The 12,500-nt window shown below is 43.9% G+C and overlaps 2 protein-coding genes across 6 annotated transcripts in view; one reads left to right on the plus strand and one right to left on the minus strand.

The window, feature by feature from the left end:
* Positions 1–9,330, minus strand: part of rundc3b (RUN domain containing 3b) — a 23,066-nt gene extending 13,736 nt beyond the window's left edge. Inside the window, exons 1-4 of one of the 5 annotated variants that reach the window (XM_081715183.1) lie at positions 9,039–9,330; positions 2,530–2,645; positions 647–780; positions 91–176 (exon numbers count right to left, since the gene is read on the minus strand). In XM_081715183.1, coding sequence (XP_081571309.1) covers positions 91–176; positions 647–780; positions 2,530–2,645; positions 9,039–9,133 — 431 coding nt within the window. In that variant the 5' untranslated portion in view covers positions 9,134–9,330. Of the gene's footprint in view, positions 1–90; positions 177–646; positions 781–2,529; positions 2,646–2,814; positions 3,024–9,038 lie in introns of those variants that run through there. The other 4 variants (XM_027009475.3, XM_081715186.1, XM_081715184.1 and 1 more) reach the window with 4 other exon arrangements.
* A 2,244-nt stretch (positions 9,331–11,574) lies between these two features.
* abcb4 (ATP-binding cassette, sub-family B (MDR/TAP), member 4) overlaps positions 11,575–12,500 on the plus strand; it is a 16,144-nt gene continuing 15,218 nt past the window's right edge. Inside the window, exons 1-3 of the mRNA XM_081715188.1 lie at positions 11,575–11,781; positions 12,050–12,212; positions 12,422–12,488. Coding sequence (XP_081571314.1) covers positions 12,151–12,212; positions 12,422–12,488 — 129 coding nt within the window. The 5' untranslated portion in view covers positions 11,575–11,781; positions 12,050–12,150. The remainder of the gene's footprint in view (positions 11,782–12,049; positions 12,213–12,421; positions 12,489–12,500) is intronic.

The raw sequence follows: 12,500 nt of genomic DNA on the forward strand, positions 1-12,500 counted from the left end.
TATATATATGTATGTATGTGTGTGTGTGTGTGTGTGTGTGTGTGAGCATCCGTCCATGTACATGTGTGTGTGTGTGAAAGTGAGAAAGACCTTGTGGTTTTGAAGTCTCTCAAGGCGGAAGAAATATATTCTGACAGACGTTTCTCCATCAAGGCAACTCTGATCCATGCACGGCCCTGAGACAGTAAAAGAGAGAGAGAAACAGAGTTAATACTTCCCCAGCTCCTGTAGAAATGCAGTATAAAAGAAACAAGGCCAAAGTCTAGAATACACTCTGCAAGAAGTTCATTTTCGTTAACTTGGTGTCAAATGTAATTCCCCCTGGAAGTAACAGAGGGGTTTCTTTTGTACTGGGCGAGCTCACCACACCAGATGACCAGACTCCACCGTGCCCATGTGTGTATGTGTGTGTGTGTGAACATTTACAAGTGTGTGCCCCCATTTGTGTGTGCATGTGCACATGTATGTGTGTCTGTGTTCATGCATGTTTGCATGCTCCTGTGTGCATGCACGCATGTGTGTGTCTGTGTGCATTCATGCATGAGTGCTTGTGTGCTCACATGTGCATGTATGTATGTATGCATGTATGCATGCATGTATGTGTGTGTGCGCACTCGTGTGCGTGCACGCACAGGTGTGTCCACACCTTGGCTCTGGAACTGCGTGCGTTCTCCATGCTCTCGATGCTGTGGATGCAGCTGTGAGACACTTTACCGCAGGCCACACGCACATAGTCCCAGAAACTCCGCGGACTCTCATAGCCAAACCAGCTGATCTGACCTGCAGAGAGAATGAGCGGATAGTGGAGGGGGGGGGTGCAAAATGGCTCAGAGCTGCAGACAAAAAAAGGTCTATTGCAGTTGTTAACGACATCTGACCAGCAGTTCAGACACTAAAATCTGTTCATTTGGCGATTGTGCACTGTGATTCTCTGGGCGGTTGCATTGAGAAAAAGAGACAGATTAAAAAGATAAAGGCAGAATATGAACAAGAGCGATGGACAGACAGAGAGAGAGAGAGAGAGAGAGAGAGAGAGAGAGAGAGAGAGAGAACTTAACAGATGGAAGTGGTTGAGCTTGTATAGAAACAAGATCCTCGAGTGCAGGTTGAATCAGGTGGTCCTGATGTTCTGACCTAAAGTGGTATAAATTCAACACCGCTACAAGCTCCAAGTTACTGTGGCGTTTTGATGAAATCATGCACCAGCAAAGACAGAACTGAGAGATGTAATCCTCATCTCCCTTTAGCCTAAATGCAGCCCCAATGTCAGACATTCACAACAGCTGGACTTGGTTGAGCCATTTTTCTGTGTACAATAGGACCAAAATGACTAATCAATCCGATAACTGCAGTATTGAGTGCATAGGGCTAGATTAGAGCAATTCTGGTTTGGTCAGGGCAATATCTTGGGCTCCAAGTCTCGCTAGTTGCGGTTTTATTTATGATTAGAATTAAAGTATATTTAGAAACACTTATGTCCTCATTAAGTGCAGTGAGACAAGCGTGTGTGAGTGGGTGTGGATCGCTATTGGCATCTTGAAGCGCTAGACGCTTGCCTGTGTGCGTAAACCAGGTTCAGATTTTTTGCAAGTCACGCATATGTCAGCCGCAGCTACCAGAGAGGATGTAATGCGGGGCGGGGGGTTGCGGAGACAGCGGGGTAAAAACGAGGTCGCGTCTCCTAATGGAACTTTCGGTTTGTTTACACTTTACGTGGACCGTAAAAATAGTGCACCGTAAACGCTGTTCCTGCATAACGTTCCGCGGCAAACGCTAAGTTAATGCAAAAGAGCATGCACTTAGTGATTAGTAGACATTAGAACGGTTCTCAAGTGAAGGGAAATTGAACTTAAAATGCTTTCCAACCTGCCTAATTGTAGCTTCTTTTGCATCGCTTTGAGTCACAGTCGTGCGTACCAACTAAATGGAATACTCTCAAAATGAGAGTCTCTGATCCCCTTTACACTTCGCATAATAAGCGTTTCGAGGATCGGATCACGATAGGATTTCGCTTGACCGATGTGAGTGAATGCTTTTAAAAGGCATGTACGCATTGTGATCGGGTCAGTCATTTAATGGTGGCCAGAGACCGATTTGAATACTTTCAACCCCAGTGCAAATTCGTGCGTTTTCTGTATGTAACTAGGGTTATCGCAGCACAGATGCAAAGACAGGTTGAAGCAGCATATGGGAAAATTACGAAACTGGTTAAATCACGGCGGATGCGTGACAGAGCTTCCGCCGCTGTCGTCACTCCTCACAAACATTCAAACGTGTTACTTGAAGTATATGGTACTTCATATACTGTATTGTGTGTATATATAGTTTAATAATATCTGTATTTTTGAAATCTAAAGTTAAAGATATGTGAAAGGGAGAGTACATGAAAAATGTTGTGTTATATTTAAAAAGGGGCCATAATCATGTGAAATACAGTATATGCTTATATATGAGCAAAATGTATAGACAAGATCATTTGAAAGATTTACGGGCGGTTTGTGTGGTCTTAAAATGGTCCTCCAGTCTTACCTTTGAGACGATGACTGAGGATCTGCTCCAAAATGGAGACAAAGTTTATGAACTCCGGAGATGTGTCGTCTATTGTCTCAAAGCAGGAGCGATCAATCAGCGTTTTCACCGAGAACCTGCGCAGACACACCAGATAATTAGAATATGGCTCCCAGTGCCAATGCTGGACGCTTCGTCTGAACGCTTATGTAAGCGGAATTAGACCCTGTGGCGCACACAGGTGTCCATGGCGATATTACGATACAACATCGCAATATTACAATATCGCCACACCAGCTGGCTCACATCAAACGGGAGCAAAGACGGAAGCAGCTGACGATATGACCGTATGGACCTGGCGGAATTTCAGCCCGTTTTGACCTTAAAGAACCGCTAAAGCCATGCCGTCTTTAATAATAGCGAAGGCTCTTGCCGCAGTGTACTAAAGTGTGGAGAGTAGATGCAGCGTGTAGAAATAAGCCTCCAAGCAGCCTTGCTGAGCCTGATTACGTATCCCAACTTCAGGAACATGAGCCAGATGTCCTGCAGAAACCCACCCCACCACCAAGGCTTCAGGTGGCCACCTATATCAGATTCTTTCCTCCTACTTTCAGCCAGTGTTTGATCCTGCACTTTACTTCTAATCAGCGGTAAACAGTGTTTAATCAGAGTCTCTGTGTTGGTCTTACCAGAGAATGATTGTGTGTGTACAGGTGCTTGGTCAGAATGTGGGTCAAAGTACCTAATCACCACCCATTATTGATCCTGGAGTTACTGGTTAAAAAGAACAAAGCACTGACTACAAATTTTGTTTTGCAAAATGCACACAGGAAAAAAGACACAGGAGCTCTAACAGACCATTTCAGACAGTGTGTGAAAACAGATGTGCAGTATGAGAAAATGACGTTTTTTGTAACATTGAAGCATGTAAATCTATAATAGTAAATTTGAATAATAAAATGATGAACACTGAAAATTAGCATAATAGGGCCCCTTTAACAAGAAGAGTCACAGCCAATTCCAAAAATACAGTCTAGAAACCAATGGCTGGAACAAGCTCAAAAGTCAACGAAACCAGAAGGACTAACAGGAATACAGCTGGGCTCGGTACAGCACGTCTAAGAACAGGCAGCATGCATCCCAGTACTCTAATCTGGTTAGCCCCACTTCTCTTCTTCTCTTCTCAAAGTTAGGTGCTACCCCACTCCTGAAGGGGATGAGGGGTGACGCTAAAATGTGCTGTCATGTGTCCAGATGGGGCATGTAGGGAACACATGCCTCCAGCTCAGGTCCCCGTGTGGGGAACACGCCTCCAGCTCAGGTCCCCGTGTGGGGAACACATGCCTCCAGCTCAGGTCCCCGTGTGGGGAACACGCCTCCAGCTCAGGTCCCCGTGTGGGGAACACATGCCTCCAGCTCAGGTCCCCGTGTGGGGAACACATGCCTCCAGCTCAGGTCCCCGTGTGGGGAACACGCCTCCAGCTCAGGTCCCCGTGTGGGGAACACGCCTCCAGCTCAGGTCCCCGTGTGGGGAACACATGCCTCCAGCTCAGGTCCCCGTGTGGGGAACACATGCCTCCAGCTCAGGTTCCCGTGTGGGGAACACACCTCCAGCTCAGGTTCCCGTGTGAGGAACACGCCTCCAGCTCCCTTGTAACTCTTGACATTTTTTGATTTCTATATTATGAATGAATATTATGTTATATGAATGAGGTTATATACATATCTTTGCTCAAAGGATTATTTCGAAGTTAAAATTTCAATTTCAAATTAAAACTTCGATTGCGTGAAGGTGATGATGGTATGAGGTCATAAGGGTTTAGAGCTTCTGGTGTATCTCCTCTTCTTTTCTGCTTTCTTTTCATCCGCTATGTGACCCTTGAATTTAGATGACAAGTGCACTAGATGAGAAAAGTAGATGAGGAGAGATGAAAAAAGAGCTCTGGATGGATCCTAATACCTTAACGTGAGGGCACGGCTGGTTCTGGATGCAGCCTAATACCTTAACGTGAGAGCGCGACTGGTTCTGGATGCATCCTAATACCTTAACGTGAGGGCACGGCTGGTTCTGGATGGATCCTAATACCTTAACGTGAGGGCACGGCTGGTTCTGTGATGCAGCCTAATACCTTAACGTGAGGGCACGGCTGGTTCTGGATGCATCCTAATACCTTAACGTGAGGGCACGGCTGGTTCTGGATGCAGGCTAATACCTTAACGTGAGGGCACGGCTGGTTCTGGATGCAGCCTAGTACCTTAACGTGAGGGCACGGCTGGTTCTGGATGCAGCCTAGTACCTTAACGTGAGGGCACGGCTGGTTCTGGATGCAGCCTAGTACCTTAACGTGAGGGCACGGCTGGTTCTGGATGCAGCCTAGTACCTTAACGTGAGGGCACGGCTGGTTCTGGATGCAGCCTAGTACCTTAACGTGAGGGCACGGCTGGTTCTGGATGCAGCCTAGTACCTTAACGTGAGGGCACGGCTGGTTCTGGATGCAGCCTAGTACCTTAACGTGAGGGCACGGCTGGTTCTGGATGCAGCCTAGTACCTTAACGTGAGGGCACGGCTGGTTCTGGATGCAGGCTAATACCTTAACGTGAGGGCACGGCTGGTTCTGGATGCAGGCTAATACCTTAACGTGAGGGCATGGCTGGTTAAATTTTTTTATATAGAGCTGATGGATTAGTTTCAGGAAACTACAGAAGTCAAATGGGGGAAGGTGTACATCCAGGATGACCGAAAGCTTTTTTTCTGTTCTCATAAAATTTTCCTTCACCATCAATATCTCTGTCATTTGTTGTCACCCCCCCACACACACACACTAATATAGTCACCTAGAAGTATCAAAATCTCCTGCATGTCTCCACATAGTCAAGATGATCAGATGGGCAGGGCAAAATTTTAACACATTTTGATGGCAGGGTAGTTTTTTTCTATGACGTACCACATGTGTTCTGACAGAGACTTCCAGCATGTGGGGTTTACAGATGGACACAGACCACAAACGAATGTGGGGAGTGGCTAAGATCATCTTAAGAACTCAGGGAAAGAGATCGATCGTTCAGCACTGGTAAACAGCTGGCAAGTAGACAACAAACAGCAATCTGCAGCAACCACACATACACAGGCATTTTCTGTCAGGATGCAGCTGTGTGTGTGTGTGTGTGTGTGTGTGTGTGTGTGTGTGTGTGTGTGTGTGTGTGTGTGTGTATGTGTGCACTGTCAAGTGTGTGTGCACCCTCAGCCTGGAAGGTCACCATTGCTGTCAGATGTCAGTCTCATGTGGACTCAAATGTGGGAATATGTAAACAAATTATGTCACCGCACCCTTTACTGAAGTGTTTCCCATTGGTTGTCCACCCACACCAGTCCCTACGTACGTGCAGGACCTCCCAGAGGCTATGCACTCGCACCAGACTGCGTTCCACCCACGTCTCTCTCCTCTCTGGGCCCATGGGAGTGTGGATGCTGGTGCGCACACTCACATGCATACACACCGACCTCTCTACAGAAGCATATCATAATCGCTGATGATGCATCCTACTGCATCAGTGTATTATAACTAATGCATCATTTTAGGCCTTTTTTTTTTTTTTACCGCCTGTTTATCTCAGACATAATTATGGTGAAAAATGGCTGTCTTTCATTTTATATAACAGTCCGTCCATCAGCCTTTGAAGGACTCCCGCACATGGTGGCACACAACCGCCGGCACACAGGCTGACATTTTGCAGCTCGTTTCGGTCCTGGCATTTCTCTGCTTTGAACCAGTAAAACGGGCCAATCACTCAGTACAAAGAAACAGGAAACAGACCTCTCTCTTTCTCCTTCTCCCTCTCTGAGCCTGGATGAAAACAGTTATGTGTTTTACAACAACCAAGGACAGACAGAAAGAGAAGTCGTACCTAAACACCTAAGTAAGACACTGGAGGACATGCATCATGCCTGCATTTGATTGGCAGTTAAATGTAATACAGAGAGCCAATAAGAATGGATTGAGTAAGTTTGGACTTTTTTTAATGCTTTAGACATTAGAGGTGTGTTATATACACATATAACAAAATGCATGTACTCACATTTCTGTATAGATTTGTGGATGTGTGCCTCAGCAGGAGTGAGGGTGTTATTGTGTGAGTGAGATTGACAGCAATAATAACAGGGTCAGAACTGTGAGTCTGTGGGCCACTTCTCTGGCACAGGGGACCATGAGAGAGACAGAAACTGCGTCTCTGTGGTGACTGTGCGTCTCCCCCTAAGACTGGGTGATGCATCAGTTTCTGACAGCAACCAGGCACTGTGATGAAGCTCAGAGGCATTACAGCAGTGCGCTCACACACACACACACACACACAGACACACACGCACAAACACACACACACACACACAGACACACACACACTACATACCTATACAAATGCGCAAACACACACAAACACACACACACACACACACACACTCACACAAACAAAACATGTCAGAGTCTGTCAGGGAAAACGGACTGCAAACAGTCTATGCAGCAGCGTGTTTACTAGTGGCCCAATGAGCACTAGGTGTTTGACATTACAGGCATTTGGACCTGCAGCATGACACCTTCTCTTGCTTCAAACTTGGAACTACCTGGTACAGCAGGACCACTACATTTCAACTGGTTCAAACCACTCAGGTTAGGCATTAACTACATAGTGTACTACTATGGGGCCATATTCACTACACAGTATACTACTCTGGGGTTCCTCCATCTTGTAGTGCTGTCTAGTGACATAGAGCGGCATATCCAGTGTACACAATGCACTGCAATAAGTACTGTACAAGTGATAAGTCCTAGTGCACAAGGAATATCCATAAAGCACCGCATTCATTTTTTATTCACTACTTTGTGAAACCATGTGTGCATCCCCTTATCTGGCATATTTGGCATGAACTTATCCCCTTATGTCGTATACTTGACATGCGGTCAAACTTGTTACAATGAACTTTGGTATAATGTTCAGATTGTTTATGCAATGCAATTTTCTGTGACGCAGCGATGAGCTAAAATATATAACGTAGTGTCCGAAATCACTCACTACCTTGATGAATTCTGCTCCTGTACTAGTGTTTTATGTAGTGATGCGGATTTTCGCACGAGGGGACAGTAAATGGAGCACAGCCACTGATGGAAACGGCGACGGAAATGTCACGTGACTTTCTTCGATCATACTGGTATGTTAAACACTGTGTTATCTTTTAAAGTATTGAATAAATGTAGTCGACAGATTACTATAACGTGGTAGCAAAGAAACCAAACCAGGAAAGAAAATCCCAAAATTCCCAACAAAAGTAAAATGAAAACAGGTACACATTTTAGTTCTTTACCATGTTTTTAGTTCTTTATCATGTTTGTACATGTGGGGCGGCACAATACATCATTTGTTAATCTTTAGCACGATATAGACCTTGACGATACAGACACCGCAGGTGGATGAAATACGCGAATTAGCCCTTTAACAAATCACCCGGTTTCTTTATTGCATCTGAGTGTACGCTGATCCAACTATGCATCGAGTATGCCATTCTGTTTCTAATCGCAATTGCGAGGTATAGCAATATAATCCCAGTTGCAGCAATTTCTCAATACGGTGCTTCCCTCCTGCAGAGAGCCAACGAACTCAATCAAGAACGCCAGGATCCGGGAACGAACAAAAATATCGAGCCGCTGGGGGCGACTGGATTGGAAACCTGTGACCTGCAGTACACTGCTGTGGTTAGCGTTTCCCCACGACGCCCCTGCGCAGCGCACCTTCAGCCTGGCCTGATCTGACACGCCCGCGTCCCATCTCAAGCAGGACTTGCAAAGTTGTGAAGTCAGGCGTGTTCGGAAAAAAGCCCATGGACTGTGCAGCGCAGGAGTCATAGTCTGCTTCAGCGCCAGGACTGCGTAGCGCTGGTTTGCAGTGCATCAGAAGAGCAGTACGAAACTGACTTAAGTGCAGTAGCACTTGAAACTCATTCTCAATGCTAAGAGCACCTGTAACCGAACGGTTCGGTTACACCGCGGCTTTTGTGGCTTTTACGAACGCGTGCAAGACTGCGAATTGCATCTGCAATAATGGTTCAAATAGTCTTGATGCGTCGTCAATAAACACAGCGTTCGGGGTTTGATAAGTTTGGTGCGCTGTAAATTAAAAAAACAAAAACAGTTCTGTAGCATCAAGAGAGGTATCACCAGCACGGTCACCTGGTAAATTTTGCATAAATAGTATGACGTGATGCCTGTGTAGAGTACATCAGAGCGCGTGCTGACAGTGTGCAGCTCGCATAGAATTCAACTGAGCGATTTTCGTAGATAGCGAAGCAAAAGCTGCCAATATGTTTTAGGACGAAGAGCAATAATCCAACTTAATGAAATACAAATATATATATTTACTTATTTATCAGCAGTGACTAGTCATTTCAGTTACAATATGTGAAGCCGCAGAATGACAACTCTGACACAATGAATCAAACTGATTGTAGTGTAAAAAAGAAAAAATAATTCCCTAGTATTTACCTGCAAACCATTATTAAATTCCGTCTCTCCACAGCTCCGTTTCTCGCAGCGGCTTTTTTACGGGCTCCGCTAAGCCCCAAGCTTAAAGATGCCATGCCCGTTTTCCGGCCGCGGTTCCACCTTCACGCGCTCGGCCAGCCCTTTGTTCTTCCTTTCGCTTCTCACGAGCAGCCACAGCTTCGGATCGCCGTGCCCGGTGTTTTCGCCCGGCGCTGTCTGCGTGGTTTTGCAGAACGACGGAGGGAACGTAGCAGCGCGAAGGGAGTCAGTCATAAGACCAAACCCAACCAAAATAAAGGGAGGGAGGCTTATCTCGCTTTCAGCAGTCACAAGCGAATACTGTTACTACGAGACGTGAAGGGAAAGGGAGTTTCCCGTTTAATCAGTCTCTCTCCCTCTAATAATTAGATTATTTTAGCACCACGGTTTTGTAGTTGAATGCACTCACGTTCACTCTGATTAGGCTACTTTGGTTGTCATTTCTGAAGATCACTTTCATAACAGTTTGCACATGCTTTAAACATTTTCGTAAGATAAAGGTGACAGTCACGCATGATCTCTTCAAGCGCAACCAACACAATGGCTGCATCACATTGCGTGAATACCTAATATTGACAAAAGACGGTTATGAGCAAGAATACACTTAGAATAAATCATAGTAAATTACCTAAAGTTATCTTAATGGTAACACTGAGTTGAACCTGCATGCTAAACTCCATAACACTAAAGCGGCAGAATATGAAGCCCCAAGTCCAGCAAAAGTTCACTATAATAAAACGTGTTAATATATGGCGTTCAGTTTTCTCATCTCAAGACAACCTTCATCTTTTTGTTAATCTTAACCTTCAAGGCATTTTAAAGACACCTTTTATAGGGAAACAAACTACTTGGTTTTCTTTCTTGGTTTCCACAAATCCAGTGAAGCCTGTTGTAGAATTCTGGTTTAAACAATTAGTTAGGAAGTAATTATAATAAAAATAATTAGTTCCTTACGTGCCGCGCAAAAATAATGAATTTCGTTCATAAAGCATCAACTGGGGCCATAGAGGATCCCGTTGGGTTTTATTTTCTGTTCATTAGAATAGTCTCTTGTTACTTCTATTGCTCTGTAGATAAAGGATGAGGCTCCCTCATGCTCACAGACGGAGTTAGTTCTGCTCCACATAATCGTTTGCTTTTACTGAATACAAGAATTTTTGTATAACGGCGACCTCTGATGGTTGCCCACAGTCGGCCTTTTCAGAAATTAGCACTGGCTGATCTTTTTTTAATGACAAATGGCTTTTCTAAATAAATCACACCTTTCGACTGGCTTGACTGAGGAGAGTAAATCAGTAACTCAGGCTACACAGTACGCTGTGGTTATTGATTTGGGTTTGAAATATGGTCTCCCTCGTTCTCTTCATAACAGGAGGACTGATTCTGGTTTAATGACCCAACATGTTAATTCAATAATTCATCAGGGTAACACACACACACACACACACACACACACACACACACACATACACACACACATTCTCTTTCTCTTTGTTTCTTTCTCTCTCTCTCTCTCTCTCTCTCTCTCTCTCTCTCTCTCTCTCTCTCTCTCTCTCTCTCTCTCTCTCTCTCACACACACACACACGCACGCACATGCACACACACACACATACACTCACAGCCAGCCAGTCTCCCAAGCCCCACAAGTACTTATTGTCTATTTTAAAACAGTATAAATATTTGTGTGTTTATTTTTACATAGCAAACATCTAGAAAAGTTGTTACAATTCCTAAACACATTTAGCTGAATCAATGGTTCAAAGGTTCAAAGTAAGATATGATGACATCATAAGGTAGAGACATCACATCACATTTCACTTCTTTGTGAAATAGCATCGAGTCACTGATTACACATTGCAGAACGATAATCAAGATGATGTTGCTCGAATGCTTGTGTGATTGCATCATTTTATTAGATCACATATAGAGAGTGAAATTAATAGGGAAAAGCAATGTAACAGTCTATTATTTTAGGGGAAAAATTAATCATTTTAACTGAAGGATACAGCGTTCTGCTGAATAGTTGAATATGTAACTGCTGTATGTTTTAACTGAATTATTTATGACTCATTCCATCATGAAAAGAAGGGAAAGAAGCTCATCACTAGACCAGAACAGATGATCTAGTTTTCACCTGTGCCAGACATGTAGTTGCTGGTTTTTATTGTGTCTCATATAACAGCTTTAAAAGAATGAGTAAGTGACTTTGGTACTAGTACACTTTTCCCTGTTTACTCTATGACAACAAGAAACAGGAACTGACGTCACATAATGAATCTAATGTAATAATTGGGTTATATGTCATGGATGTCCAGCCAATGAATGGCTTCAGCCCTTAAGTAAAGAACAGATTTCTGAGTGTAGCCTATGCCAAAGGAGTAAGCCTAACAGAGCGACCTAATACAGTATGGGTCGTATAACTGTTTCAGTATGGTGACATATATTTCGCAAATAAGCAAAAATCTGAAGATCTATTCAGTGTTCTGGTTTTTCATTGCTGACATTTTTAACGCCGTCTGTTTGTCAGACACCGAAAAAAATGCACAACCAAAAGCACAAATTGGGAGGTTCAAAAAAGGTCAAAATATCATGATGTTGTAAATTATGTAATCGCAGTATAATAAAAGCCCCAGCGGCGCGCCAGAGGTACACCAGTTTGCAGCGCTGCGTGCGCAGGGAGGACATCAGCGAGCTCCTTTCAAGGTAACGGAGAGCAAACTTTAGAGCTTAATACCTCTGGCTTTTGCAACGTACTACCGTTATTATTTCCTCTAAAAGATGATTTATAAAATATATTTAATCTCTGTATGCCCCTATTTTTCATGCACGTACTTTGAATGAACTATGTACGAAACGAGAACCACAACTTTTACCTTGTCTTCCTTTGTTGTTTAAATCAGTTTGTGTAGCGCTGCCCGCAGCAGGCAAAGAAATGTGTTTTAAAGTACAAAGCTTCTCTGTATTAATACAGCAGCAATAGAACATCCGAAGTTGCTGACGGGGAGCGCTCCTGGAAACTAGTCTAAAATTAACATCAATTTCGACAACAACCAGCTCCAGAAACAAGTAACAATGGGAAAGAATTACGACTTAAAATCGGAGACAAATAAAAACGCTCAGAATGGAGACGTAAGGTAGGCACATTTTCTTATCGACAGTATGACTGAAGAAACGTTTCCTCTATAAATGCCGTACATAGCCTTTTTTAAAATTATTTTAATTTTGCCTGTAATTAAAACTAACAATAATAAAAAGAGTTTTTCTTGGAAAATGCTTTGAATGGGATTGTTGTTGGAGCAGTATGGCAAAGTGCGGTGGTATGAGGTATGATCTTGTGTTACAGTAGCCAAAAAAACGGAAATGGAAAACAGAAACCTACCAATGACGCAATGGTGGGACCACTGGAAATAGTAAGGCCCCCC

Source organism: Electrophorus electricus, chromosome 1 (assembly GCF_041902795.1).
Source record: "Electrophorus electricus isolate QZ-2024a chromosome 1, ASM4190279v1, whole genome shotgun sequence".
Taxonomy (NCBI): domain Eukaryota; kingdom Metazoa; phylum Chordata; class Actinopteri; order Gymnotiformes; family Gymnotidae; genus Electrophorus; species Electrophorus electricus.